The sequence below is a fragment of the Oncorhynchus clarkii genome, chromosome 12 (assembly GCF_045791955.1).
Source record: "Oncorhynchus clarkii lewisi isolate Uvic-CL-2024 chromosome 12, UVic_Ocla_1.0, whole genome shotgun sequence".
Lineage (NCBI taxonomy): Eukaryota > Metazoa > Chordata > Actinopteri > Salmoniformes > Salmonidae > Oncorhynchus > Oncorhynchus clarkii.
In genome coordinates, this window is record NC_092158.1 from 66,137,352 (window position 1) to 66,165,105 (window position 27,754).

General features: G+C 45.4%; 1 protein-coding gene across 4 annotated transcripts in view; it reads left to right on the plus strand.

Annotated features, from left to right (window-relative positions):
• Nucleotides 1-27,754, plus strand: part of LOC139421066 (KAT8 regulatory NSL complex subunit 1-like) — an 84,800-nt gene that overhangs the window by 43,735 nt on the left and 13,311 nt on the right. For 2 of the 4 annotated variants that reach the window (XM_071171569.1, XM_071171568.1), the window contains 4 exons: nucleotides 23,986-24,127; nucleotides 24,755-24,847; nucleotides 25,461-25,561; nucleotides 26,882-27,074. In XM_071171569.1, the coding sequence (XP_071027670.1) occupies nucleotides 23,986-24,127; nucleotides 24,755-24,847; nucleotides 25,461-25,561; nucleotides 26,882-27,074 (529 nt within the window). The remainder of the gene's footprint in view (nucleotides 1-23,985; nucleotides 24,128-24,754; nucleotides 24,848-25,460; nucleotides 25,562-26,881; nucleotides 27,075-27,754) is intronic. The other 2 variants (XM_071171571.1, XM_071171570.1) reach the window with 1 other exon arrangement.

The window sequence follows — 27,754 nt, forward strand, 5'->3', positions numbered from 1 at the left end:
GACATGAAATGTTTCGTGGTTACACTGCATTTCTGGGAACTCTATATAAAAAAAACTGTCTGACAGCTATATCCAGGATTCGTACGGGGTTCACGTTCAATGTCTAATTTAACAACTTAATAAATATATATAACGACAACTTACACTGCAAGAAATGGAAGGATAGAGAAGTAATGTTTAATGTCACACGATTTTGGACAACTCCGTCAAGACACCAACCACGAGGAAGGGTTACACGGGTTTCAAATCAGCTTGTGAATTGTATTGAATATAGCTATGTTCCTCTAATATAAAATAATAGGCTGATTTTTTTTATTATCAATGACTTATCAACTGCTGTAACATGTTGTCCATCGTATGAAATCTTCATGGTGCCCTAGTTTCTAGAAAGACCCATATGGGCACAGGCAATGTCTAACGCTGCAGGCAGCATAGACGATGGAAAATTCATGTTTAGAGCTGATGGTTGGTTGCATGGCGTAAGAATTAATACAATGAATTAGTTCTTAAATGTTATGATGGACACAGCTTTGTCGAAACTAAACATACACCACCTCAGCTCAACAAACTCGAATGGATTGTTTGAGGTGCTGCAGTTTGCGAACGCCATTGTGCTTATCACCTTTCAGTCAAGCACTGCAATCCGCCAACAGTTCACAATCTAGTCCGGTTGCGGCCACAATGAGACCTGGTTTCCTATGTACCTACAAATAATCGTATTTGTGTGCCTAGCAATCAACACATGTTCATTTGTTAAAGTGCACGCTTTTACAAGTCTGTTACAAATTACAGCTCCAATAATCCCCTTACGGTGAACAAGAGGTTTGTAGAAGCATGACTGTTTTGAGTTTTCTGTTCACTGGTAGGGGGTCCTGCGTGTTCTGGGTATTACTGACTCAAATGAACTAAATGAATTGAAAGATTAGTTATTTTGATTGAACAAGTTGAAGATCAGTCTGTAAAAAGAGCTGAACTGTGTGTGTGTGTGTGTGTGTGTGCCAGTGTCTCATCCACACATGCATGTGTTGGAAATGTCATCCTAACCTGACCAGGTCCTTTCTCCTTTAGAGGTGATAACCTGGATTACATTTCTAGTGGACAGTGTTTCCTTTAAAGATAAACTGGTGTGTGTGCCTTCATGGTTGAGCTCTTTATTCATTGCGGCTGCAACAGAACACCTTGGCTGAATCTGCGTTCTGCATTTAAATGCCCTCCTAAGCCATTTGATTGGCCAAATGTCCCTCTACTGGACAATTTAAAGGGAAGTGTGGACTGTGGATGGTTTCCCCACCCGCACCTACTTATATTAACCTGTGGTTACTACACTACCTCCATTTTTATGAGTGGAACCCCTAGCTCTACAGTTAGGATTACTGGGGGGCTGCAGTGGCAATGAAACCCGGTCATGTCGCTGTGAAATGAGTTCCTCTGCTGCTCGAGAAGGAATTGAAGAACCCTTTGCTGTGGTGTGTGTGCTTGCTGAAGAGGAGGAGTCGGGTAGAGGGGAGCAGGTCGCACATGTAAAACATCTGTCACAGTTTGAGTATCAAGAACAAGATAACAAACAGCATAGCTGGTCTCAGCGCTATTGTAACACGAATACCACAGCTCATGTTCTCTTTGTGTGTATGTAAAGTTAGGCGTTTTCTTGTCGGGTTTGAATGAACTGGTGACGTGTGGTGCTGTAGTACCATGTTATGGGGAGCGCTAAGAAGTGCTAACCTAGTGAGGTAGAGCCTCCCTCATTCACGCTACATAATATCGAAGAGCCTGTGTGTGAAGTCGCTGTGGTAGTCAGTGTAAATAGAATAGATTGGCTGCTCAGGTATCCTGTTGCCTGCAGCAGAGAGAGGATATTGACTCGTTTTAAAGGGCAGCTCCCTCTGTGCACTGCTCCGTCTTTGTTTGTGCCTCCGCGTGTATGCGTTTGTGCGCACATGTGGGTTGTGTGTTTTGAGTCTGATGCGCAGAGACCGAGCGAGCAAACTTTGTTTGTTCAAGAAACCAGATGTCACATCACCCTCCTTTCAGTTTCTCCTCCCGCTCTTTAACAGATACAGGAAGTGGTTATGCATGCGTTTGTGTGGCGTGTGTGTGTGTGGCAGTGTGTTTCCTGTTGTGCATCACCCTCCAGTCAAGCTAAGGTGGCTGCCAGACCAGTTTGTGTGTCTGGAGAGCAGAGTGAAGGAACGCGTGCCACCATTGTGAACTGTGGTGTGTCATTACCCATATGGTTAGATGTTCTACGCTCGCTTGGGTTCTTTCTGTGTTTGGATATTCTGTTTTTATTAGGCCTTACTAGTCCAGTGGAAGCATTTTATAACAAGTAACATGATCATCTATGATATTTGTTCACCCCAGGCGAATACAGGCCTATGTGACTCACAGCGTATATCTATTGGAATACCCAATGCACCCTGGTAAAAAAAAATCTTAGAAATGCGACCCAGGGACAGTGCTCCCAACTAATACAAAATGGAGCCTTTTATTAGTCAACCAGTGTATTTTTATGGGTGTGGCTTTTCTATTTCAGGCCAAGCAGCATATCCCCTCTTGCTCTGTTTGTCAGATTCTTCAGGTCCTTCCTCCTCCGAATGGCCGAATTACTTTGGGACATCAGTCTGATGATGCTTAATCGGCGAGAGCTCCTCTGACCTTTTTGCGAGACAAAGGGTTGATGGAATATGACATTTGGATGCTCTATCAAGGTTGCCGTTTGTCATTCATTCGGAACCTAGCAGCCTTGGGCTTTGTCTTCCTACCCTATGCATGGCGTTCCTCAAAGTGAGCTTCTGCTCAACAAGCTATACCACAATTTTATTCCAGACGTTGAAAAGCGAGGCCTATTCGAGACCGCCTACAGATGTCCAGTGGAGCACATGCTTGTTTGTCTGGATGTCTTGGATGTGGTCAACATTTCGGCGGCTACAGTTGCCTACCGTAGTGAATAGCTTGGTGGCACAGCGGCAGTGTAAACTAGTATGCTCATCAGTTCCTGATTTGGAGAATGCTGCTGCCCCACCTCCTTCCCCCCTATCCCAATAGGCCTAGCCCGAGCTCTGGTGTGTGTGAAGAGCTCTTCTCGCCCGTCTCTGCTACCTCGGTACCTGCAGCAGAGTCCCTCCCACCTCCTCTAGTCCTGTCTAGCCCACCCTCCTCTCGCGCGCTCTCTCTCTCTCTCTCTCTCTCTCGTGCTCTCTCTCGCTCTCTTATATCTGGCAGTGCCGGGCCCATAATGAAAGGGCACCTGTGTGTGTGGCAGTGTGAATGGCTAATGTGCCTAGTGTTTGCTTGCATGCCTATACGGCACTTTTCTGATTGCTTGTGAGTTGGTTTAGTTTGCAAGGTTTGTGTGTGCATTTTATTCTGCTGTGCATGGTGGTCATGACCTATGTCATGTCATTTTAATGTCTAATGTACTTGTTTGTTCCTTTTGATTTTTTTTCTTTTTTCAGTAAACACTGACTTTCAATAACTTACTCAGTTTCAGTTGGAAATGGTGGGGTTTGAGGGCCTGACTATTACAAGGATCTAAAAATAAAGAGATGGTACTGCTATTCATTTGGTCTCCATATCGCTTAGTCTCCAGTATATTTATAGTAAAGGGGGGAGGGGGTGGCGTCCTCAGTCCCCCAGGAGCATGCTTCATCCCTGGGCCAAACGAGTCCTGTGTCTGCCGCTTTGTGGGAGAAAGGTCTGCTAGATGGATAATGAGATTACAGGACAGAGAGAGAGGAGAAGAGAGGCTGGTTGGGGCTCAGGCTGTCTGCTGCCTCAAGATCACTGGGGACCGCACCGCAGTGGTTCACTATACTGTACCACCCCAGGCCTGAATCCTCTACAAACACAACATCCTTATATTCCGTTGGATTTTCATTTGCTATAGACTACTACCCCCGTAATTGTCCCTCAAAGCTGGGAGTGGGGTTATTACAAAATGGAGGCAGGCAGGCACTGTGACTGAAGAATTACGATGCTATTGAGTCCTTTTTTTAAAGACCAGGCTGTAAACAAATTGATTTTTGCACACTAGACATCTGTTGGGACAGAACAACTTCTGGTGCCCTCCAAACTTGGAGGTTGGCAGATTTGACGCACTAAAATAAACACACTAAACTAAAGGTCTAACCACTGCTACACAATATAACTATTAAAATGTAATTATAAGTGGTGTAATTCAAAGGTTACACGCGAGAAAGGGGAACATGTGAAAGCAAAGGGTGTAATTGTACAGGATTTTGGCATCAGACTTCAAGATGTCTCATTATGTTTTCCTCAAGTTGACACCCTCACATGGTTTCTCTTAGACCATTATATGTTTAACAACAACTTGTGACTAAATTTGAAATAGCAGGTCATTTTATGGAGAAACAGTCAACAGAAACCGGGTTGCATATTAGCATGACATCAGCAGTCATGGGGCTGCACATAACTCAATATTTGCACATTTTCCCAGTGGTGGGGGGTATATCAATCTGTCTGTGAGTCAGGCTTTACTTAAATTACTCATGTAATCCTAAACCTTTTGAACGCGCTTTAAGACTACATGCCCCGTCGCTCCCTGCGTGAGCCTCCTTCCCCTGCCGTGTGCATAGGCCTAGATGTACACACAGCGGCCAGTTTATTAGGTACGCCATCTAGTACTGGGTCGGACCCCCCTTTGCCTCCAGAACAGCCCGAATTCATTGGGGAGTGGAAACGTTGCTCAGTTGGTATCAAGGGAACTAATGTGTTCCAGGAAAACATTGCCCATAACCCTGCCATCAGCCTGTACCGTTGACACCAGGCAGGATGGGGTCGTGGACTCATGCTGCTTACATCAAGTTCTGACTCTGCCATCAGCATGACGCAAAAGGAACCGGGATTTGTCGGACCAGGCAATGTTTTTCCATTCCTCAATTTTCCAGTGTTGATTGCATGCCTACTGGAGCTACCTCTTGTTTTTAGCTGATAGAAGTGGAACCCGGGAGGAGGTCGTCTGCTGCAACAGCCCATCTGTGACAAATTGTGCTTTCGGAGACACCGTTCTACCCGCCAGTGTTGTACTGCGCCGTTATTTGTGGCCTGCCTTTTAGCTAGCACGATTCTTGCCATTCTCCTTCGATCCATCTCATCATAAGCTGTTTTCATCCACAGGACTCCCGATGACTGGATGTTCTTTGTTTGTCGCACTGTTCTTGGTAAACCCTAGACACTGTCGTGCGTGAAAAGCCCAGGATGCCGCCCTTTCTGAGATAATACCCCGCTAAAAGTTAATTAGGTCACTCGTTTTGCCCTTTCTAAAATTCAATCGAACAGTAGCTGAATGCCTCGATGCCTGTCTGCCTGCGTTTATATAGCAATCCATGGCCACATGACTCACTGTAGGAGCAAACTATTTTCGTGAACGGGGTGGTGTACCTAAAACTTTCCACCGAGTATGTGTTAATTCAGAGGAGGCACCAATGCGTTGGAGATAATCTTGTTGTTTTCTGACAACAATACAAATTCCTGGACCGGTGGACTGGGCCATGGAGGAAGCCACTGGGTTCTTGGTGAGTTTTTCTTTTCTGGCAGGCAGGGCAGACGCTGGGAATGGGGACAGAGAGAGCAGTCTACTGGGCTCCGCTCAGGGTTTGTTTGCAAAGAGGATTCCTGCCCTGACGCTGGCGTGGTAGAGATATGGCCCTGCCAGAAGCTCGGACACTCGGGCTCCTCAGCCTTCCGCCTCCCTTCTCAGCCCCCTTGGCCCTTCTCCTTCAACAGCCTAGAAAGTGGACTAGATCCTCATTGGGGTATTGGCTAGGCCTACTCATGCTAATCAACTGGAACTGCTGACAACTTATTATGAGTATATTAGTCAGCGTGGGCACTGGACATGGTGCATGGATAGGCCAAAATGAAAATGCATGGACACACACCAGTCTTGCCCACACACATAAAACAAGATATGAGAACATCAACACCCATACACTTTCTCTAATTGTTAGACTCATTTGTTCATTCACAACGCCCACTCCTAGTCTTCTACCAAGGCCTGTGACTCATTCACCAGGCACACACACACACACACACACAGACATATGTTTCCTCTTCCTGTTTCAGCACCAACAGCCAACCATATTGGCCCAGTAGAATACTGGCAGGTCACATGGTCCATTAGGCTAACTGACCCCATCAGCTAATTGAGACTCTCCGGCAGTCAGACTGATGTTATATCCAGGCAACAGCCCCAAGACTTCTCACCAAATGGCACCCTATTCCCTATGTAGTGCACTACTTTTTACCCGAGTATGTGGCAGAGAATAGGATGTCATAAGGGACACTAAGACTCCCTCCCTCGTTGGACCGATGGCAAGTCCACAGCTACAGTAGTGCACTATATAGGAACTAGGGTGCCATTTGAAACGCTGCCCATGTAGCTTCAAACAGGCTCAGTTTCATTTACATTTAATCCCCAATCCTTATTTCAACCACAGTCCTTTCAGCAGATGAATTGCAGTTAAATATATATGTGTGTGTGTGTGTGTGTGTGTGTGTGTGTGTGTGTGTGTGTGTGTATCTGGATCATTCTATTCCATCGGTACACAACTCTTTCCCTTTATGTGATTGTAATGTGCTAGTCTTTGTCCACACTTTCACATTGGCAACTGATACAAGCCCAGGCAACAAACAATTGGACGTCTCCTCCCGTACCAAAATCGGACACAAAACCAGACGACACAAAGAGGAAGCCAGGCTAGGATACTACATTGAGACGGTCTCCTCCAGGCCTGGTGCTAAGCCTAGAGTGAGGGAGGGCCCAGCCCATGCCTTGCAGTGGGCTAGCTGCAGCCCAGCAGCCTGCCTGCCTGGCCTGCTCAATAATACACAGAGGAGAGCTGCTGCCGGTCAGATGGTGCGGTAGTCTGGAGGAGGAGAGGAGTGGAGCCTAGCGCCTGGCTGTGACACAGCAGCCCAGCCCTCCCACTTTTATTTAATGCATTTATGTAATGTGTAGGCCTTCCACGAACTGGAAAGGGTGCTTGGTTTCCATGGCAAAAGATGTTCAAAGGGTTGGCTAGCCGAGTCATAGCTCACGACCTATGGAGGCAATTTGTATTACTGATTTCTGATATTAACGCCGCCGCGAGGTTGTTTTGTCCTTTTGAAAATCTATAATGGATTATTGTGTGAGCCGCCATTTTAATGTCCATAACAGATTCAGTTCTGTAAGCGCTGTCATCCTTATCATACAACAAATAAAGGATGGCTGATAGGATTTATTTGTACACCTCTTTTTGACCAATCTAGGCATGTGTATTTCCTGGTGTTAACATCTATATTTCAAGGTTGTATGTTTTCAGTGCCTACGTTCCTGCTTCTGCCTGCTTGTAGGCCAGTGTAGACTGTTGTGTACTGCGTTTGTTGTCAAAGCGTAGACTAGGAGCTTGGCTTACTTTGATGTGGCTAGCTTTGATCGCTGTTCCCATCTGTTGTTGTAATATGCACAGCCCCCCCCCCCCCCCCCCCCCCGTTCAACAGTCACCGTTCTGCTCTGCTGTCTCCCTGTCGCTGGCCATGTCTTGTCACCAGCGTCACTGGGCTGATTGAGCTAGTAGCACACAAATACCACTCACCGGAGTGCCGGACTTTGTCATGTTTTTGTTATATTCTCTGACATGCATACGGGCAGGAGGTGAACAGTGAAGAGTATCGTACACTGTAGGTAGCCCTAGGCTAGTTTTCAAGGTAATGTCTGGGTTGTATTCTATGCAGGTAGATGGGCTATACTAAGCCTTTCCCGCCTGTAAACACCCCCCAATTACACCTAATGTTTTTATGAAGCAGCATGTAACCTAGTTTGAATACGACCCTGCTGTCAGTTGTCCAGTGCCTTGCTATGAACAGTGTCTCGGAGGAGGGATTTTTTTTTGTCAAGCAAGTTATTGCGATCAAGTATTAATAATATGTCCTGTTGCCAAGTAACCGAGAGCATTTGGCCTTCGGTGGTAGTTGTATTGAGTTCATTAATCTAGCTTTTCAATTTGAATATTCAAATGATTCTTTTTTGTATTTTGCTTTCGTTGACCTAAATGGGCCCGAGGTGAATGGGAGAGCATGCAACACTAGCTTGGCGCCTCCCCTGTGCGGCAATCTAGAGGGTCACCTTTCCACCCATCACAACTTAGATTGACAGCCTTGTCGTCCTATCATAGTAAAAGCCTACTTGATTTACCACCCATCAACGGTAGTACACATCAGTATATCAATTGTCTCTCTTCATTTGATTGTAAATGTTACAGCATTCAACAAAACTGAAACGTTACAATTGATTAATGAGATAATACGTCTGTTGACAAGAGATGACAGGCAAACACCGACGGTAGCTCCAACATGTGATAGGTTGAAGATTAACTAAATGTAAAACAGCCTAATTATAGTTGCCAGGCTGTCAGCCCTATCGAAGCCCATGCAGAGAGAGAGAGAGAGCGGTGTGCTGTCAGGACAAGTAGTTTGAAGCCATTGGCACTGAAATACTGAAATACGTTTACATGGTTGCGAACCTGAAACTCCCTTCCTCCCCCTCCTATCACCAGCCAAAGGCAACATGTCTTCCTCTATTGCTGGCTGGCACCACTTTACTAAGGTGTGGCATTGCTAGGCAAGATTCACCATAACATGCAGCAGCCCTGCCTCCCCCTGGGAACCTATGACGGCATATGCTGTGGGTTAGGACAACAAAATAGCGGTACCCAACAAAGTTGGGTGCAATTCCATTTAAAATCTGGTCAATTTGGGAAGTGCACTAAAACTCCAATGCCGTGTGTGTGTGTGTGTGTGTGTGTGTGTGTCAACGAAAGCAAAATACAAAAAGGATCATTTGAATATTCAAATTGAAAGCTAGATTAATGAACTCAATACAACTGCCACCGAAGGCCAAATGCTCTTGGTTACTTGGCAACCGGACGTATTATTAATATGTGATCGCAATATGAACTATATATATATCAAATGGAATTTGGTTTACTTTCCAAATTGACTGGAATTTGCCTCAACTCTGGTGCATCTGCGGCTAACATCCCTAGCCTAATCTTTTATTTATAGGCGACTGAAGTTATTGTATGACGACTGTAACGCCCAGTGTAAAAATAAAAAATGGATCCTGATTATTCTGGTCTTTTTTGTAAAAAAATAATATATTATTTAGGGCAATATTTTCATCCAGACTTAATTTAAATGCCCCTGACCTCTCTTATCTGGCCATCTCTGGACAGCATGGTGATGTCTATGGACAAGCCTGGGCCAATAGGGACATGTGGAATTGGAACATGGAGTGGAGCCTCGAACCGGTATTGGAGTTCCTGCCTAACCCCTGTGGGTTATGCAATCACACGCAATATTTTTAACACGTAATTTTCTCATTCTCACATCTGGGATGGGTTAACCAACAGTATGTCTCCTTTCCAATACCACCCCACAACAATTTCATAAGACACTCACTCTCTTTATTCACTCTCTCCTCCCTCTCTTCAACTCTCACCCTAATTCATATCTCTACTCGCTCTCCACTTCTCCCTCGCTCTTCTACTTTCCCTACTCTCTAGCTCATTATTTGTTCTTTATGTAATGACTCCAACATTCCATCCCCACTTAACCCTTTTAAGTCATAGCAGTGAGACTTTAGTGCCCCCCCCCCCCCCCCCTCTGGCCCTGGCGTCCCAGCAGCACACATTCTGTCTCTCCATTCACCAAGAAACACAACGCCGGCCGGGGAAGTCAGAGCACAGAGAAGGGCCCGGGAATACAGGTCTTCGTTCCCCGTCTGGTCTGCACTCATTGAATCATTTGCTTTGAATCAATCACCTGCGGCCCAAATGTATTGCAGTTTAGTCCTACCTCTTTCGAAGAAAGCTGTGGGTGTTGCCCGGGTATTGCATCGAGTTCTGTATTTAGTGTCGTCCCCCCTTTTTTCCCTGGAAAGCAACTGTGCTTCTCCTTGTATGGATCGAAGCTTCCATGTGTGTTTTTATTAGCAGAGAAAATGGGTAAGTCCTTTCCAGGAAGCCAGGCGCAAAAAACAAACACAAACATGAAAAATTGGGTTTGACAAGACTTGATGCAGAATCTTAGTTTCCTGTTCCTTTCTCTCGCTGGGAACACATGAACTCAGCAAAAAAATAAAAGTCCCTTTTTCAGGACCCTGTCTTTCGAAGATAATTTGTAATAATCCAAATAACTTCAGATCTTCATTGTAAAGGGTTTAAACACTGTTTCCCATGCTTGTTCAATGAACCATAAACAATTAATGAACCTGCACCTGTGGAACGGTCGTTAAGACACTAACAGCTTACAGACGGTAGGTAATTAAGCTCACAGTTATGAAAACTTAGGACACTAAAGAGGCCTTTCTACTGACTCTGGAAAAACACCAAAAGAAAGATGCCCAGGGTCCCTGCTCATCTGCGTGAAGGTGCCTTAGGCATTCAATGTCCGTACTGTGAGACGCCTAAGACGGCGCTACATGGAGACAGGGTGGACAGCTGATCGTCATCCTAGTGGCAGACCACGTTTAACAACACAGGATCGGTAAATCCGAATATCACACCTGCGGGACAGGTACAGGATGGCAACAACAGGAATTTATTTTTCACCTTTATTTAACCAGGTAGACCAGTTGAGAACAAGTTCTCATTTACAACTGAGACCTGGCCAAGATAAAGCAAAGCAGTGCAACACAAACAGCAACACAGTTACACATGGAATAAACAAACGTATTGTCAATAACAAAATAGAGGAAAAAGTCTATATAAAGTGTGTGCAAATGGCGTGAGGAGGTTAGGCAATAGTAGTGAAGTAATTACAATTTAACAATTGTAATTAGATGTACAGATGCAAGTAGAGATACTGGTGTGCAAAAGAGCAAAACAGTACATAAAAACAATATGGGGATAAGGTAGGTAGATTGGATGGGCTATTTACAGATGGGCTGTGTACAGCTGCAGCGATCGGTTAGCTGCTCCGATAGCTGATGTTTTAGTGAGGGAGATATGTCTTCAGCTTAATTTATTTTTGAAATTCGTTCCAGTCATTGGCAACAGAACTGGAAGGAAAGGTGGCCAAAGCAGGTGTTGGCTTTGGGGATGACTAGTTGGATATACCTGCTGGAGTGCGTGCTACGTGTGGGTGTTATCGTAACATTGAGCTGAGATAAGGTGGACCTGGAGCCAGTGAGTCTGGCGACAAATATGTAGCGAGGGACACCGGGCGAGAGCATGCAGGTCGCAGTGGTGGGTGGAATATGGGGCTTTGGTGACGAAACGGGTGGCACTGTGATAGACTGCATCCCGTTTGTTGAGTAGAGTGTTGGAGGCAATTTTGTAAATTACATCGCCAAAGTCGAGGATCGGTAGGATAGTCAGTTTTACGATGGTATGTTTGGCGGCGTGAGTGAAGGAGGCTTTGTTGCGAAATAGGAAGCCAATTCTAGATTTAATTTTGGATTGGAGATGTTTAATATCTGTCTGGAAGGAGAGTTTACATTCTAGCCAGACACCTAGGTATTTGTAGTTGTCCACATTCTAAGTCAGAACCGTCCAGAGTAGTGATGCTAGTCCTCACCAGACATCACGGTGTGTCACAGGGTCATCGGACTGAGCTTGTTGTCATTGCAAGCAATCTCAATGCTGTGCGTTACAGGGAAGACATCCTCCTCCCTCGTGTAGTACCCTTCCTGCAGGCTTATCCTGACATGACTCTCCAGCATGACAATTCCACCACGCACAGAACGAGCAGTATGGCTTATTTCCTGTAAGACAGGAATGTCGGTGTTCTGCCATGGCCAGCGAAGAGCCCCGGATCTCAATCCCATTGAGCATGTCTGGAACCTGTTGGATCGGAGGGTGAGGCCTAGGGCCATTGCCCCCCAGAAATGCCCGGGAACTTGCAGGTGCCTTGGTGGAAGGAAGAGTGGGGTAACATCTCACAGTAAAAACTGGCAAATGTGGTGCAGTCCATGAGGAGGAGATGCACTGCAGTACTTAATGCAGCTGGTGGCCACACCAGATACTGACTGTTACTTTTGATTTTGACTCCCCCTTTGTTCAGGGACACATTATTCAATTTCTGTTAGTCACATGTCTGTGGAACTTGTTCAGTTTATGTCTGTTGTTGAATCCTGTTATGTTCATACAAATATTTACATGTGTTAAGTTTGCTGAAAATAAACGCAGTTGACAGTGGGAGGGCGTTTTCTTTTTTTGCTGAGTTTATTACAGAATCCTGACAACATATTCCCGAACCATGACCGTTTTAAATCTGTGTTCCAGCATTCCTCAGCTGCCTGGTTACAGCAGATGAGACAGGGAGCCATGTGACTTTTGGGGGTTAGATCTGTCTCCTTCCCCAGATAGGCAGGAATCCTCAACCTTGTTCTATAACAAATATTTTATTTTAGCCCTCAAAACAGTGTGCAGAAAAAGGAATTCATATGCAAAAACCATTGTCTGAATAATCAAGAAATGTAATGTTATGAACCTAGCAAATATGTAAACCAGATGTGCCCTACCTTTTGGTAGGGTTGCAAAAACAAGCCTTGTTGTTTTGTCTGGGTCTGTGCCCCAGTTAAAACATCCACAATTGTTTACAGGACTTCCAAACGCAGTACTCTGCTATTCTTCCCGTCTTATCTCCTCTCTGCAAGACATTAATCCCCCATTGCAGCGAGGTCAAGAATGATACCACTCTCTCCTCCTCTCCCATCCGGCCCAGTTTAGAACCTGTGGAATATGCTGGTCCAGGGTTGTGTCCCAAATGCCACCCTATCCCCATATAGTGCACTACTATTAATGTCAAAAGTAGTGCACTATGTAGAGAAAAGGGTGTCATTTGGGACGCAGATCTGGTTTTTGGTTGGCTGGTGGTTTTGTCTCTCACTGTTTCTATAGAGTCAGGTCTGTTATCGGAGAACCCAGAGAGGAGCCTATCAGCCTGGCCGGCCTGGTCCATACGCAATCGTCATACAACCGGAGTTATTTACTGGGTTCTACTGCCTTATCTCCCACACCAGTGGGCTAATAGTGGGGGGAAGAGACACTGGAGGCTGGGGTAAGGGAGAGAAGTTTTGTGGGAGGGGATAGAGAGTATGGGGGGGGTGTTGAGTATGGGGGAGAGGGTGAAGTGGTCACTTGTTCCGGCGCGCATCCGACCATGTGTTCCCCAATGAAAAGGAGCAACACTGTGGAAATGTGCCTACAGGCAGAAATGTGGAGGGGGATGGTGGGGGCTGGGGGTGTGTGAGTGCAGAGGTGTATGGATAGGGTACTTTTGTGTGTGTAGGGCCCAGTTCAGAAATCGAGCGTGCTGTCAGATTGGCAAGCCAGCCGAACGTGAAGCCAGCCTACTTTAAAGTTCCTTCTGTCTGGCTGTGTAGCAGAGTTAATATACTATATACATGGTGGATCAACATCCAGTCAAAATAATTTAGTACTATGGTCACTGTTCGCTTTGAAATGTAGACAATTTTCTGTTGAAATGTAGACAATGCCACTGTTGGATTGCATTTCGATTGTGGACATTGTTGTCCTTGTAGAGAAGACTAAGCTGAAATGGCAAGAAGCTGCGGTATGCAGGACATGAAAGCTTACCATTCTCACATAAACCCCTTCTGATTCACAGATGGTCTTAATCACACAATATACAGTGCCTTCAGAAAGTGATCACTCACCTTGACTTTTTCCACGTTTTGTTACAAAGTGAAATTAACCCCCTACGGTCGATGTCCGCGCCCTGTGGAAATCGAATTGGCATAATAAATAACTAAAAGTCCATTAAAATTCTCAGTGTAAGCTAGAGAGACGTTTGTTTGCATAGGATGTGTCTCAATCCACCGCATCTGCAGTGAAAGATGACCGAGTTGATTTTTCTCAGATTTTGTGTATAAATTTGGTTACATCCCTGTTAGTGAGCATTTCTCCTTTGCCAAAATAATCCATCCAGGTGTGACATATCAAGAAGCTGATTAAACAGTGTGATCATTACACAGGTGTACTTTGTGCTGGGGACAATATAAGGCCACTCTAAAATGTGCAATTTTGTCACACAGCACAATGCCACAGATGTCTCAAGTTTTTAGGGAGTGTTCAATTGGCATGCTGGCTGCAGGAATGTCCACCAGAGCTGTTGCCAGAGAATTTAATGTTAATTTCTCTACCATATGTCGCCTCCCCCGTCATTTTAGAGGATTTTGTAGTACGTCCAGACCACGTATATGGCGTTGTGTGGGCAAGCGGTGTGCTGATGTCAACGTTGTGAACAGAGTGCCCCATGGTGCTGGTGAGGTTATGGTATGGGCAGGCATAAGCTACGGACAACAAACAACAATTGCATTAATTTGATGGCAATTTGAATGCACAGAGATACCGTGACGAGGTCCTGGGGCCCATTGCCGTGCCGTTCGTTCATCAACCGCCATCACATCAGGTTTCAGCATGATAATGTTGCAAGGTTCTGTACGCAATTCCTAAACGTTGGAAATGTCCCAGCTCTTCCATGGCCTGCATATTCACCAGACATGTCACCCGTTGAGTATGCTTGGCATGCTCTGGACTGACGTGTACAACAGCGTGTTCCAGTTCCTTCCAATATCCAGCAACTTCGCACAGCCATTGAAGAGGAGTGGGACAACATTCCACAGGCCACAAATCAATGGCCTGATCAACTCTATGCGAAGGAGATGTGTTGCGCTGCATGAGGCAAATGGTGGCCACACCAGATAGTGACTGGTTTTCCGAGCCACGCCCCTACCTTTTTTATTACGGTATCCATCTATTCCCAGTATGTGAAATTCATAGATTAGGGCCTAATGATTTTTTTTTTTATTGGCTAATTTCCTTATGAACTACAAAATCTTTGAAATTGTTGCATGTTGCTTTAATATATTTGTTCAGTATATTATGACCCCTCTATGGAAAGATAGACTCTCACAAACATGGTGGTGTGTCCCCCCACAAGCGTCTTGGGACTTGTCTGAAGTCGGTACAGCCGAGCTGCCAACTTCTGTCTGTAGCGTCCGAACAGTTAGTGTGTAGCCCAATCAAACAAATGTCCACACTGTGCAAAGGTGACACGAACATGAAGGTTGTTTTGCTCTAGGATGTCCACAGGCCTCACGAGACATCTGAAGGTCCCCCGCTACCGGTTGAAAAAATGAAAAAATGAATGGTAGTGTTTACTCCCCAAAATAAGGGATCTTTCTTATATTTCTGAGAAATGTATTTAGACTTTTTGGAGGCCAGATTATCAGATGCAGCACCATCACTCTCCTTGGTCAAATAGCCCTTACACAGCCTGGAGGTGTGTTTTGGGTCATTATCCTGTTGAAAAACTAATGAGAGTCCCACTAAGTGCACACCAGATGGGATGGCATATCGCTGCAGAATGCTGTGTGGGCAACTAAGTGTGTCTTGAATTCTAAATAAATCACTGACTGTGTCACCAGCAAAGCACCATCACACCACCTCCATGCTTCACCGTGGGAACCACACATGCCGAGATCATCCATTCTCCTACTCTGCATGAACTGTAGAATGGCGCCGGAGAAGATGGCTGATGTTTTACGTGCTCCTAACCAAATGTGCTATTTGTTCGTTTTTTGCGTTGTTTGTAACTTATTTTGTACATAATGTTGCTGCTACTGTCTGACGGAAAATAACTTGTGGACATCAGAACCGCGATAACTCGAACTAAAAGAAGCATTTTCCTTTTAACGAGTTAGAAGCAAATGATATACCGCTTTCTTGGGAACAGGCCCAAATCCCCACCATTTGCTTGAAGAAAAGACGGTGAAAAGGGGGTGCGGAGGTCAGGCCGCCTTCTGAGAATTTGTAGGCAAGCGAGTAAACCCCCACTGCCATCCGTTCTATTGGCCAACGTACAATCATTGGAAAATAAAATCGATGACCTACGATCAAGATGATCTTATCTACCAATATGTGGCCTTTTGCGAGGCTTTGGAAAACTTCCCTGGTCTTTGGTTGAATCTGTGTTTGAAATTCACTGCTTGTCTGAGGGACCTTACAAATAATTGTATGTGTGGTGTACTGAGATGAGGTATTCACTCAAATCATGGTAATTAAACACTTATTGCACACACATTGACTCCAACTGCAACTTTGTGACTTGTTTCACATTTTTACGCCTGAACTTACTTAGGCATACCAAAACAAAAAGGTTGAATGCTCACTGACATTTCAGCTTTTCAATTTGAAAGAATTTGTAAAATTACCCAAATACATAATTCCACTTTTGATACTATGGGGTATTATTAAATATCTTATTTTTAATAATAGTTTTTTATCAAAGGCTCTCACTACCCTCCATCACGTTGGTCCAAACATACGTTTATATAGTAGAGGAAAATGTGGGCCTGAGGCTTGTAAGTCATTGTAGAGGATTGGCCCACCCTTGATCTGACCTCATTATAAAACATGTTTTGAAGGGGCAATCTGGGATTCAAACGGCAAAGCAGGTCACCACACCGCTGTTTCAATGGCTGTAGGCCTATATCATTCATTTAAAACACACATACAGTGCCTTGCGAAAGTATTCCCCTTGAACTTTGCGACCTTTTGCCACATTTCAGGCTTCAAACATAAAGATATAAAACTGTATTTTTTTGTGAAGAATCAACAACAAGTGGGACACAATCATGAAGTGGAACGACGTTCATTGGATATTTCAAACTTTTTTAACAAATCAAAAACTGAAAAATTGGGTGTGCAAAATTATTCAGCCCCTTTACTTTCAGTGCAGCAAACTCTCTCCAGAAGTCCAGTGAGGATCTCTGAATGATCCAATGTTGACCTAAATGACTAATAATGATAAATACAATCCACCTGTGTGTAATCAAGTCTCCATATAAATGCACCTGCACTGTGATAGTCTCAGAGGTCCGTTAAAAGCGCAGAGAGCATCATGAAGAACAAGGAACACACCAGGCAGGTCCGAGATACTGTTGTGAAGAAGTTTAAAGCCGGATTTGGATACAAAAAGATTTCCCAAGCTTTAAACATCCCAAGGAGCACTGTGCAAGCGATAATATTGAAATGGAAGGAGTATCAGACCACTGAAAATCTACCAAGACCTCTAAACTTTCAGCTCATACAAGGAGAAGACTGATCAGAGATGCAGCCAAGAGGCCCATGATCACTCTGGATGAACTGCAGAGATCTACAGCTGAGGTGGGAGACTCTGTCCATAGGACAACAATCAGTCGTATATTGCACAAATCTGGCCTTTATGAAAGAGTGGCAAGAAGAAAGCCATTTCTTAAAGATATCCATAAAAAGTGTCGTTTAAAGTTTGCCACAAGCCTGGGAGACACACCAAACATGTGGAAGAAGGTGCTCTGGTCAGATGAAACCAAAATTGAACTTTTTGGCAACAATGCAAAACGTTATGTTTGGCGTAAAAGCAACACAGCTGAACACACCATCCCCACTGTCAAACATGGTGGTGGCAGCATCATGGTTTGGGCCTGCTTTTCTTCAGCAGGGACAGGGAAGATGGTTAAAATTGATGGGAAGATGGATGGAGCCAAATACGGGACCATTCTGGAAGAAAACCTGATGGAGTCTGCAAAAGACCTGAGACTGGGACGGAGATTTGTCTTCCAACAAGACAATGATCCAAAACATAAAGCAAAATCTACAATGGAATGGTTCAAAAATAAACATATCCAGGTGTTAGAATGGCCAAGTCAAAGTCCAGACCTGAATCCAATCGAGAATCTGTGGAAAGAACTGAAAACTGCTGTTCACAAATGCTCTCCATCCAACCTCACTAAGCTCGAGCTGTTTTGCAAGGAGGAATGGGAAAAAATGTCAGTCTCTCGATGTGCAAAACTGATAGAGACATACCCCAAGCGACTTACAGCTGTAATCGCAGCAAAAGGTGGCGCTACAAAGTATTAACTTAAGGGGGCTGAATAATTTTGCACGCCCAATTTTTCAGTTTTTGATTTGTTAAAAAAGTTTGAAATATCCAATAAATGTCGTTCCACTTCATGATTGTGTCCCACTTGTTGTTGATTCTTCACAAAAAAATACAGTTTTATATATTTATGTTTGAAGCCTGAAATGTGGCAAAAAGTCGCAAAGTTCAAGGGGGCCGAATACTTTCGCAAGGCACTGTATTGCCCTTTTTTAAGCCATGTTTCCCTGTCGGTGCTTTTAGCATGTTGGTCTTCCTCTGACACCGCCTAGTATAGAGGTCCTGGGTGACAGGAAGCTCGGCCCCAGTGATATTCTGGGCCGTACACACTACCCTATGTAGCGCCTTGTGGCCGGATGCCAAGCAGTTGCCATACCAAGCGGTGATGCAGCCAGTCAAGATACTCTCAATATTGCAGCTGTATTACTTTTTGAGGATCTGAAGGCCCATGCCACATTTATTCAGCCTCCTGAGCGGGAGAAACGTTGTAATGCCCTCTTCACGACTGTATAGGTGTGTGTGTGTGGACCACGATAATTAATTCCTTAGTGATGTGGACAGCGAGGAACTTGGAAGCTCTGGACCTGTTCCACTACAGCCCTGTGGATGGGGGCGTGCTCTTACCCTTAATTTCCTGTAGTCCATGATCAGCTCTTTTTGTCTTGCTGACATTGAGGGAGAGGTTCTTGTCCTGGCACAACACTGCCAGGTCTCTGACCTCATCCTCATCGGCGATCAGGCCTACCACCGCCGTCATCTGCAAACTCAATGATGGTGTTGGAGTCGGACCATTCAGAAGAGCCCCGGTTAGCTCCCTGTATTTTTCCAGCAGGAATGGAATGGGTTTGTAAATGCCCTTCCCCGACTTCTTCATTCCTTGCCCTGTTCTCTTTCACCAGCTTCTCTTCTCTCGGCTCCTCACTCCACTACTCCCCTCTCCCTCAATTTTTTTCCGCCTCTTCACTCCCTCCCTCCGCCTCTCGCCTTGCTCTTTCACTCCCGCCTTCATGCTGCGCCATGAAAGCTAGTCATGTGACAGGGGAGGTGGGCGGGATCTTTTTTTTTCTCTCTCGCTCTCTCTCTCTCCCAGCACATCAAACCCTTTGTTCTCCACTAAACCCTGCCCGTAGACACACACACACACACACAGGCTGACTGGAAGAAGTGCTTTCTCTTCCTCTCTCCACCCTCCCTCTCGCTCTTTTGTCGCTGCTAAAAGCAGCATGTGGATCCTGGCTCATCCTACACTGCTAATGGCATTTAGATATGCTCATGTATTTTAAAGAAGGGTGGGTGATTTTTCTCCCCATGAGCTCCCTCCGTTCCCTTTAATAGTCTGATGTTATTTCCTTTGACGGTTCGGTCCCTGTTTCCTCAGCGACCATGACGATTACCACCCGCCTTTTATATCCTGTGTTTTTGTTTTGCCTCACTGCTCGCTGCATTCATTTCCTGGTTCGGCGGGTTTTGTGTGTGTGTGTGTGTGTGTGTGTGTGTGTGTGTACTACTGACTGACAGATGTAAGCTTCTGGCTGACTTCTGAAGATATCTGAAATATTCATCAAAGTGTTAGATTTTCACATAAATCATAAGGCATTTGGTTTAATGTTGGAGTGGTGGGCTAGGTTTGTTTATGAGTGCTATATTGAGCATGAGATTCCGTTTTATTTCTCTGTGGTTTACCAGCTAGCTATCATCTGATGGTCTGGCATTCCTTTACTTTGGACATTACTACTGTCTAGCCACGCGCACGTGCACACACACTACGAAACAGTAGAGCTGTGGTGTTACCATTATCGCAATATTTTGCCCATGCCAAAAATTCAAATGCGACGCAAATCAAACTCTTTGGTCCTTTAAAAACCTGCTGTATGTAAAAATATTGGAAAATAAAAAAGAGTATTGTGATACTGGTATCATCTCGGCCTTGCAAAACAGCTCCCATTCCTAGGTGAGAGCAGAGTAGAGACAGGTGTGAATGACTCACCCCAGGTGAGAGGACAGGACCCCACGCTTCAAGGTCACACACACTTTCCTACCACAAAGCCAGCCATACTCCTTACTGACATTACTCTGGATTTCCTCTCAATGCCAGGCAGTGTATTCCTTTTCTTGTTTCACGCAGACACGGCCTCCCAGAGCTCTGTGACCCCTCTGTATGTGTCTCTGAAGTCAGGCCTCTCACAGAGACACAGGAAGCGTGTCAAATCAAATCCATATTTTTTTTGTCACATGCGTCATAAACAACAGGTCTAGACTAACAGGAAAATGCTTACTTCTCCCAACAATGCAAAATAATGATAGAAAATGAATAACACGTAATAATAAATACACCATGACTTTGCTATATACCCAGGGTGCCAGTAGCGAGTCGATGTGTAGGCGTACGATGCAGTTGAGGTAGATATGGACAAATAACTAAGAATAAAGTGACCAGGCAACAGGATAGATAATGAGCAGCAGAGCGTGTGATGGATGGATCTATAAGAGGGAGCCTCACCAGAGAGGATGGCACATGGCCACTTAATCTCTCCTCTCTGGCTGGGGGAGACGAGTCCCAGACCGCGTGCACGCAACCGAGTGTCCGCTAAAAGTCGAAAGAGAAAAGCCAGTGACTCAGGGGTATGTTTGGTAGCTACTAATCCATGGTGTGTGTTTAGTGAATATCAGAGATGGAGATTGGCACTTGTTTTCCTGATGGCCATCACACAGAGAATTGTATTACAGTATTGTCAGAAAGTCCAAGGAAGAGGCCTGTTTTGCCAGACGCCCTCGCCGGCTCTGAGCGCTTATTGGAACGAGTCGGGGACAAATGTAAAATGTATTTAAATGGCTTGTTATTTCTTAAGAACCTCGGCGGGTTTTCTGGAAGTCTGCAGGGGCACTTCACATGCCCTCGGCGAGAGTGTTGCTATTACACACACATCGTGTTTTATGTGGGAGAGGCTTCTTGTTGGAGCTCCTGTCCTGGCGTTTGTTTTTCAGATTGTACTTGTATGTTTTCCTGTGTGGGTGTTTCTGTGAACGCCAGTATTATTGGTTGTCCCTGTACTGGTGCTTTTCCACTGAGACTAACCCCTACACCAGTAAATCGCCAGTGTTTTATGTTCATGTGAACTCGTGTAATTGTTTCCATCAGGAATGCGACACTAAGACTTGGGGCGAGAGGAACCAGCAACCTCTGCATCATTCAAGACGGTCTCTCTCCCTCCCCCCCGCTTACTTGCTCTTGTTCTCACTCTCTCTCTCTCTGTGTGTCTTGTGTGATGGAGAGAGAGAATGTGATTGTGGCTACTTCCTGTATGCCTGCTTCCTGTTCCTGTGTGGATCACAGACAGGAGCGGGGGACTCATTGTGTCGCTGCAGCAGCCAAAACTCCTCCCTCTGTCCCTTCCTCTCTCTCTCTCTCCACAGCCCTACTGCACACAGTATTCTCCCTCTGTCCCTCTGTCCCTCCCTCTCCACAGCCCTACTACACCCAGCATTCTCCCTCTGTCCCTCTCTCTCTCCATAGCCCTACAACACATGGTTAATTCTCTCGCCCCTTCACTGCCCCTAGTGGTTGACTGTAGTACTGCAGTACATTGCGTACTGCCCCTCCCCCACTCTCACCACAGCCCCATGTGGAATTTTTTTAATTGAAAAGAAGAGGCTTGGGGTAGAAAAAAAGCACTCTTCCTTTAAAATGAACAGGAAAACTGTGGACTCGGGTCCTGGTTCAGATTTGTGTTTGTTTGGTTTTACAGGGAAGAGTTAATTGTTTCTCTCTTATAACTTTTCTTTGGTTCCCCATCACCTCCCTCCCCCGCAATGGCCTTGTTTATAGGTCCATGTGTGCTTTATTGCTAATCAGAATATAAAATACAGCATCTCTGAGTAGCTGATTATTCGGTCTTCTGAAATCCACCCATATGTTTTTGCTCACTGGCTACCTTTGGGGTACTTGGCCACGTCACACTCCAGGCTTATTTTCCTATATCACACTAACCTTGGAAATGGGAGGCTGCCTTACTTTCCCTTTCTTACAGGTGTGTGTGTGTGTGTGTGTGTGTGTGTGTGTGTGTGTGTGTGTGTGGTGCTAATTTAGTCTGTATGTGTGCTAATGAAGAGAGGGAGTATACATACATGTTCTCACATCATTTTATTGTGTATTTTTTTTTCTGGAGGAACTGTGAAGAGAGAAGGGTGTATTTATATCCAGGCGTCATGAAAAGGTGTGTGTGCAAGTGTAGACAGGTGACGCTTTGGAGCGTTCATCTGAATGTATGACACGAAATTTGAGTCTTGGAAATACATTTTACATTGCCACATTCTGAAAACAGGCCCACGTCTTCCTCCTAGGCTTAAGCCTCTTTGTGTCTGTATAAGAGATTCTGGGCGCCCGAACACAGCCCCTTCTAAACAAAAAGTGACCTTGTTCGGTTGGTCTGTATTGATTATTGATAGCTGTAAAGAGGGTGAGAATGAAAGCCGCAGGGGTTTGGGTGTTTGAGAGAGTATTGAACCAGCGGTGTCCCAAATTGCATCCTGTCCCCTATGTAGTTCACTGCTTTTCACCAGAGCCCTATGGGCCATGGTCAAAATGAGTGCACTAAATGGGGAATAGGGTGCCATTTGGGATGTACACATAGTGTGTGTTGAGAGGTTGTCCTCTAAATTCCAGTCAGTGTGGATGAGGAGAAGGAGGAGGGAGAAAAATGGGGGTGGAGGAGGAGGGCCTGTAGCAGCAGAGGCCTCACTGGTCTCTAGCCATCTCACCAGACTGATAGGAAAGTGGGTTATGTAACGTTGGCTCTATAGAAAGAACATAGCAGCCCTCTCTTTTTGTCTCTCGCTCTCTCTACATGCCCCTTCACTTTTTCCATTTCTGTTCATCTGTTTTCCCTACCCTCTCTCTTACCCCTATTGCACTGATTTCTTGCCCTCATTGTCCCCGTCGCCCCCTCCCACCTTAGTTTCTCTGTCTCTCCCTCCTGGGACAGAGTGTGATCGAGGGTAATCTTGATTCATTTCAGAGACCTCTTCCTTCCCAAAATGTCCTTTGCGCACAGCTCCATCATGTGGAACTCTTGGCTTGAACACAGCACATTCAGGGTAGGGGAGGCTACTACTAGGCGCGCAGGCCCTGGTGTAGAACACATGGGAAGGGGTTCAGTGGAAAGGTGCCAGCTAAAGTTTTGTAACTAGGTACATGGCGTGCTGCTGCTGCTATTGAAACGTAAGAAACACAAACTAAGTCGAGCAGCTCGGGAGCCAAGAGAAAGTGACGATTTTAATTAGACTAAATGTCATCAGTCACTGGGGGACTGGAAGTATGTGTGTTAGGCATGGGCATTTGATTTCACTGTTCAAATAATATCCACAATGTTTTACTTCAATGGGGACTTGTTTGCGTGACTCATGAAAGGTGGTGCACTTTGCTTGTTGTGGGGGGGGGGATTTAGAAATCTCCCACTTCACTTGCTTCACATGGAGCCTCTGACTGTAAAGCTGCTTTGATTGAACTACCAATAGCAAGCTGGACGTGTGAAGTGCCTATAGGCTACCAGTGCTTTTAATGGGGCGCATTCATAGCTGTTGTTCTATTATAATGTCAAATGGCATGGTCTGCCCTGGAATGTAGCAATGTCACATAGATAATTAAATACAATTTTAAACAAATGTAAAAAAATATTTTATCAACTTGTAAGTAACCGAATACTAACCCATTCTAACAAATAATCGTGCCCATCCCGTATGTGTGTGATGGCTTAGACTTTAAGGAAAGTCTGTGGCTAGCGTTGTGAATGGAGGTAGATGGATGTTTTTGAGGCATTTTTTCCCCCATTTAGTGTTATTTGTGTGACGCCCCTTTGCTTCATTCCGAAAGGCCTGGTCACTGACCTCGGAACCCTCACTGACCTTCCTCCATACAAGCAATCACACTTCCCACACACACACAATCTCTCTCTCTCACTCGCTGTCACACTGACATGGACACCCCCTTCTCTCCCGCCTTTGCTCTGACCCTGTCCTCCTCCTCTCTCTGCCCGACAGATGGAGACGTGCGGAGGGGCGCTACGCGGTGGATAGGGCCTCCATAGTCAGCCACTGGAACTGGCTGCAGGCCCACGTGTCTGACCTGGAGTACCGCATCCGCCAGCAGACAGACATCTACCGCCAGCTCCGCTCCAACAAGGTCAGCACCACGTCAATGAACACATCCTCGGGTCTTAACTCTGATTACGATTCTTATTCTTTTTTAAGTGATTCAATGTTTCTCTATGGTCAGCACCCTCAGTCTCAGCCACCTGGGTTGCCCTGGCAACAAGCCCAAGAGTGGAGGGGGCGGACCTGGTGAAAGTCATGATGTCATGGGAGGGGGGAGTGGGGGGTTGTAGAAGCATGTCACGTGACCTAACATGTCTCTCGCACCCCCCGCTCAAAGTAACTCAGCTCACACCTCATCGACAGATGAGAAAAGTGAGAACGCGTTTCTATTCTGTTCGTATCAAGAGTATGTTGCACTCCTCGATACCTCTGACATGTCTGTCTGCTTTTATCCCTCACTCTCATCCCCACTCCTATCCTCTGCTCCTCCCTCTTTTTCTTTCTCTCACTTCATCCATCCATCAGTGATTTCCCAGTGGAATATCTTAGCCTTCCTGGTTACATTTCTAGCAAATTGCTTCAACAGCTTGTTCATGGTGCCCCTTGTCTGTGGCTACACCGAAACCAGTTACTTTGGTGCAAAGCCACTGTTACCTCTGGTGTTATGAATCAGAAGGACTGAAGAGCTCACCCTGGCCTATCTGCGCTCTCGTAGGGTTCCATAATGCTGGCAGAGACCTCCCTCTTTGACGTGTCACCCGAGGACGGGGAGGTGAAGGCGGAGCCTGTTGGTTGCCCTGTAATGCAGGTAAATGAGTCTGACGATGTAACTGTCCAATCAGATCCTCAACAAGCCTGTGTCTTAATTTCTTAGACATCAATTCGCGTATCCTATTCATGCCCTAATTTTAGGTGAATATGTCCACAGTTCAGTTAGTACTACATCCTCTTAAGTAATTGTAGTATGATGTACTGTATCAAAGAGAAAGGGAGCGCAAATGCGACTTTTCCACTTAGCGTGGTCCCTCCCTACCAGTTCAGAGGAGAAAGAAGGGAGAGAGGGGGAGAGAGGACAGCACCCAAGATGGCACCCTGGCACTGTGCCCAAAATAGAGAGACGGGAACAAGACTCGCCCACAGAACCCTAACCAGCCTCCGGGACTTGGGAGGGAGGAGGGACTACTATCTCAGGAAGAGAAGGGGTGAGGAGGGGGAGGTCCCAAAACAGTGGTGGTCTTTGTTTTGTCATGCCAAGTAGCGTTGACCTTTCTATCCATTCAGTTGTGGCCCGAGGAATTCACTAGGAGGTCGTTCAACTGTTCTGGGCTAGGCTGTAGTGGAATGGAGTTGAGGATGGGTTTGGAAGAGTTTTTAGAAGGGGAGTTCCATGGTAGCCGTGCCAACCTTGTCTTTGGTTCCAGGAGTGCGGCTCAGACGGTGGGGCGGAGGGTCCGGGATCCGTGGAAACGAGCCCGAGGAAAGGGTGCGCGTCCGGGAGACAGGTCAACGGGATCATCAACAGGTACGACACAACCGAATGAGCCCTCTTACCCGTCCAGTTGGTGTGTGTCTTGCAGGAATCCCAACCATTCTATGCCAACCACTGTGTCTGAACAAAGGGGGTGGGTGGATGGGGACATGGTCCATGTGGGAATTGCAGCTGCTCGCTGTCCTTCCCAAACATACTACAGGGTTTGGACACACAGCACATGTGTTCATGCTGCAGCCTGTTGTTTTCCCTCTAGTGGAATGCTTAACTGTGAATGGAAGTTCTTTGTGTTACACTTAAATAATCATTCTGTCACCAAGTAATACGTATTCACACTCATTATAGTGCTAAATGGGATGGGCGTTTCCTCGAGACCTACCAAATAAGCTACTCAGTGGACAATCAAAACATAAATCCATAGTGAACATAATCAGTAGTAGTAATATATGGACTCATGTATTGCAATGTTGATGAGTGACTGTCCCTCCCTTCCCTCCAGCTTATGTCATTGGTCTATAGATCTACAATGTCCATATGTATTAGTGCTGAGCGAATAACCAACATTTCGGTTATTTTTTGTTTTTTAAACAACTAGTTGATCGATAGTTCAATTATTTGAAATCTATTTTCTGTTTTTCTGTGAGCTCAATGTGCACATTGCACAGTTTCTTTAGAAATAAATTAGATCCAGCCTGAACTATGCGATGCAGTAGGGAGTTGTAGTTTCCAAATTGGCCAATATTGTAGTAAACTACAAAGAGCATAATCCATTGCACATCTACTTGTTCGGTCTCTGTTTCTTTTATGCCTGCTGCAGAAGAGGCAGAAGAATGCGTGATTGTGAGGGGATATAGAGAGCAGCTGTCGCTTCGAGGTATCTCTACCTGAAAATACATGATCTATGTGATTTATTAGTTGGTATTCAGCAGTCATAAAATTATGCCTTGTTTACCTTGAGGAACTACAAAATAGTGATTTTTGTCAGAAAGCATTGGCAGCAGCTCTGTGTAGATGAGATGACCTGGAATGAAAGAATACATTCATAAAATGAAAAATAAATAATATGCACAACTGAAATATTTTATTAAAGTGATGTGAATAAATTATGCTTAATAAGTGATAAGCAGTAATGATGGGCAGTCACTACCATCATGGGACTTATGAGTTGTTTTATTTTCTGTGTTACAGCATTCAGTCCAAATAATCGAAAGTGAACCGACCTCAAAAAGCACTAATCACTCAGCTCTAATATTTATCAGCAGCTCGTGGATGTAGATTCACAGGGTTTCTCTGTCTTCTTTTGTGGTGCGTAGTATTGATGAGTGACTGTCCCTCCTCCCTCCCCCCCTCCAGCCTGCGGCCTGGCTCTCCCGAGGGTTCTGACCCAGAGGGGCAGCTGAGGAAGCAGCAGCAGAACCAGCCCTTGCCCCAGCTACTGTACTCCCCTCAAGATGACACGTGTGTGTCGGCCCGAACACGGCCCCTCCTCAGCTGCAAGAGACGACGCCTCGTCAGGCCCAGCACCGTCACCAACCTCAACCGCAAGGTTGGTGTGTGCGCGCTTTACTGTGTGTGTAATGTTGTTTTTCTGTTGGTGTGCTTTCACTGCTACATTGTCATATTGTGTTTTCAGTTGTTGTTGTTTTTCTGGGTAGCGAATGGGTGTATTGTTTGCTAGTATGACTGTCAGTGTTCTTGAACTACAGAGTGGTTGGCTGATATTTTGTCTGTGTATAGCCTATATATTATGTGTGTGTTTATAAGGATATGCCATCTGCAATGTGTGTCCTTTTACGCATTGGTGTGTGTACATTTGTTCACGGTTCGACATTACCTCTTGTCCGGAGCACGTAAAAAATAAATATCAGACCAGCAGAATATAGAATACTGTTGTCCGGATGGACAAGTAAAACAAATCACCAAACAAATACTCCGGTCAGAATTGGACCAGAGTATCCTCCACATGCGTTGTTGTGCTCTCTTCTCCCAATGTATGCAGAGCGCATCAGGATAGAATTACATTGCGTTGACAGGCGGGGTATGTCAATCACTTTTGAGATCAAAGCGCAGAACCACACGTAGCCACGTTTGTTCATATTCCTTGCTGGTTAGTGAGTTATTTGCCCAGGTATAGCATATTTTTGGTCAGCAAACAGGGTTCGTATGGTCATGAAAGTCCTTGAAAAGTCATGGCGCGGGCATCACCTGGTGTGTTCCCGTGTGATT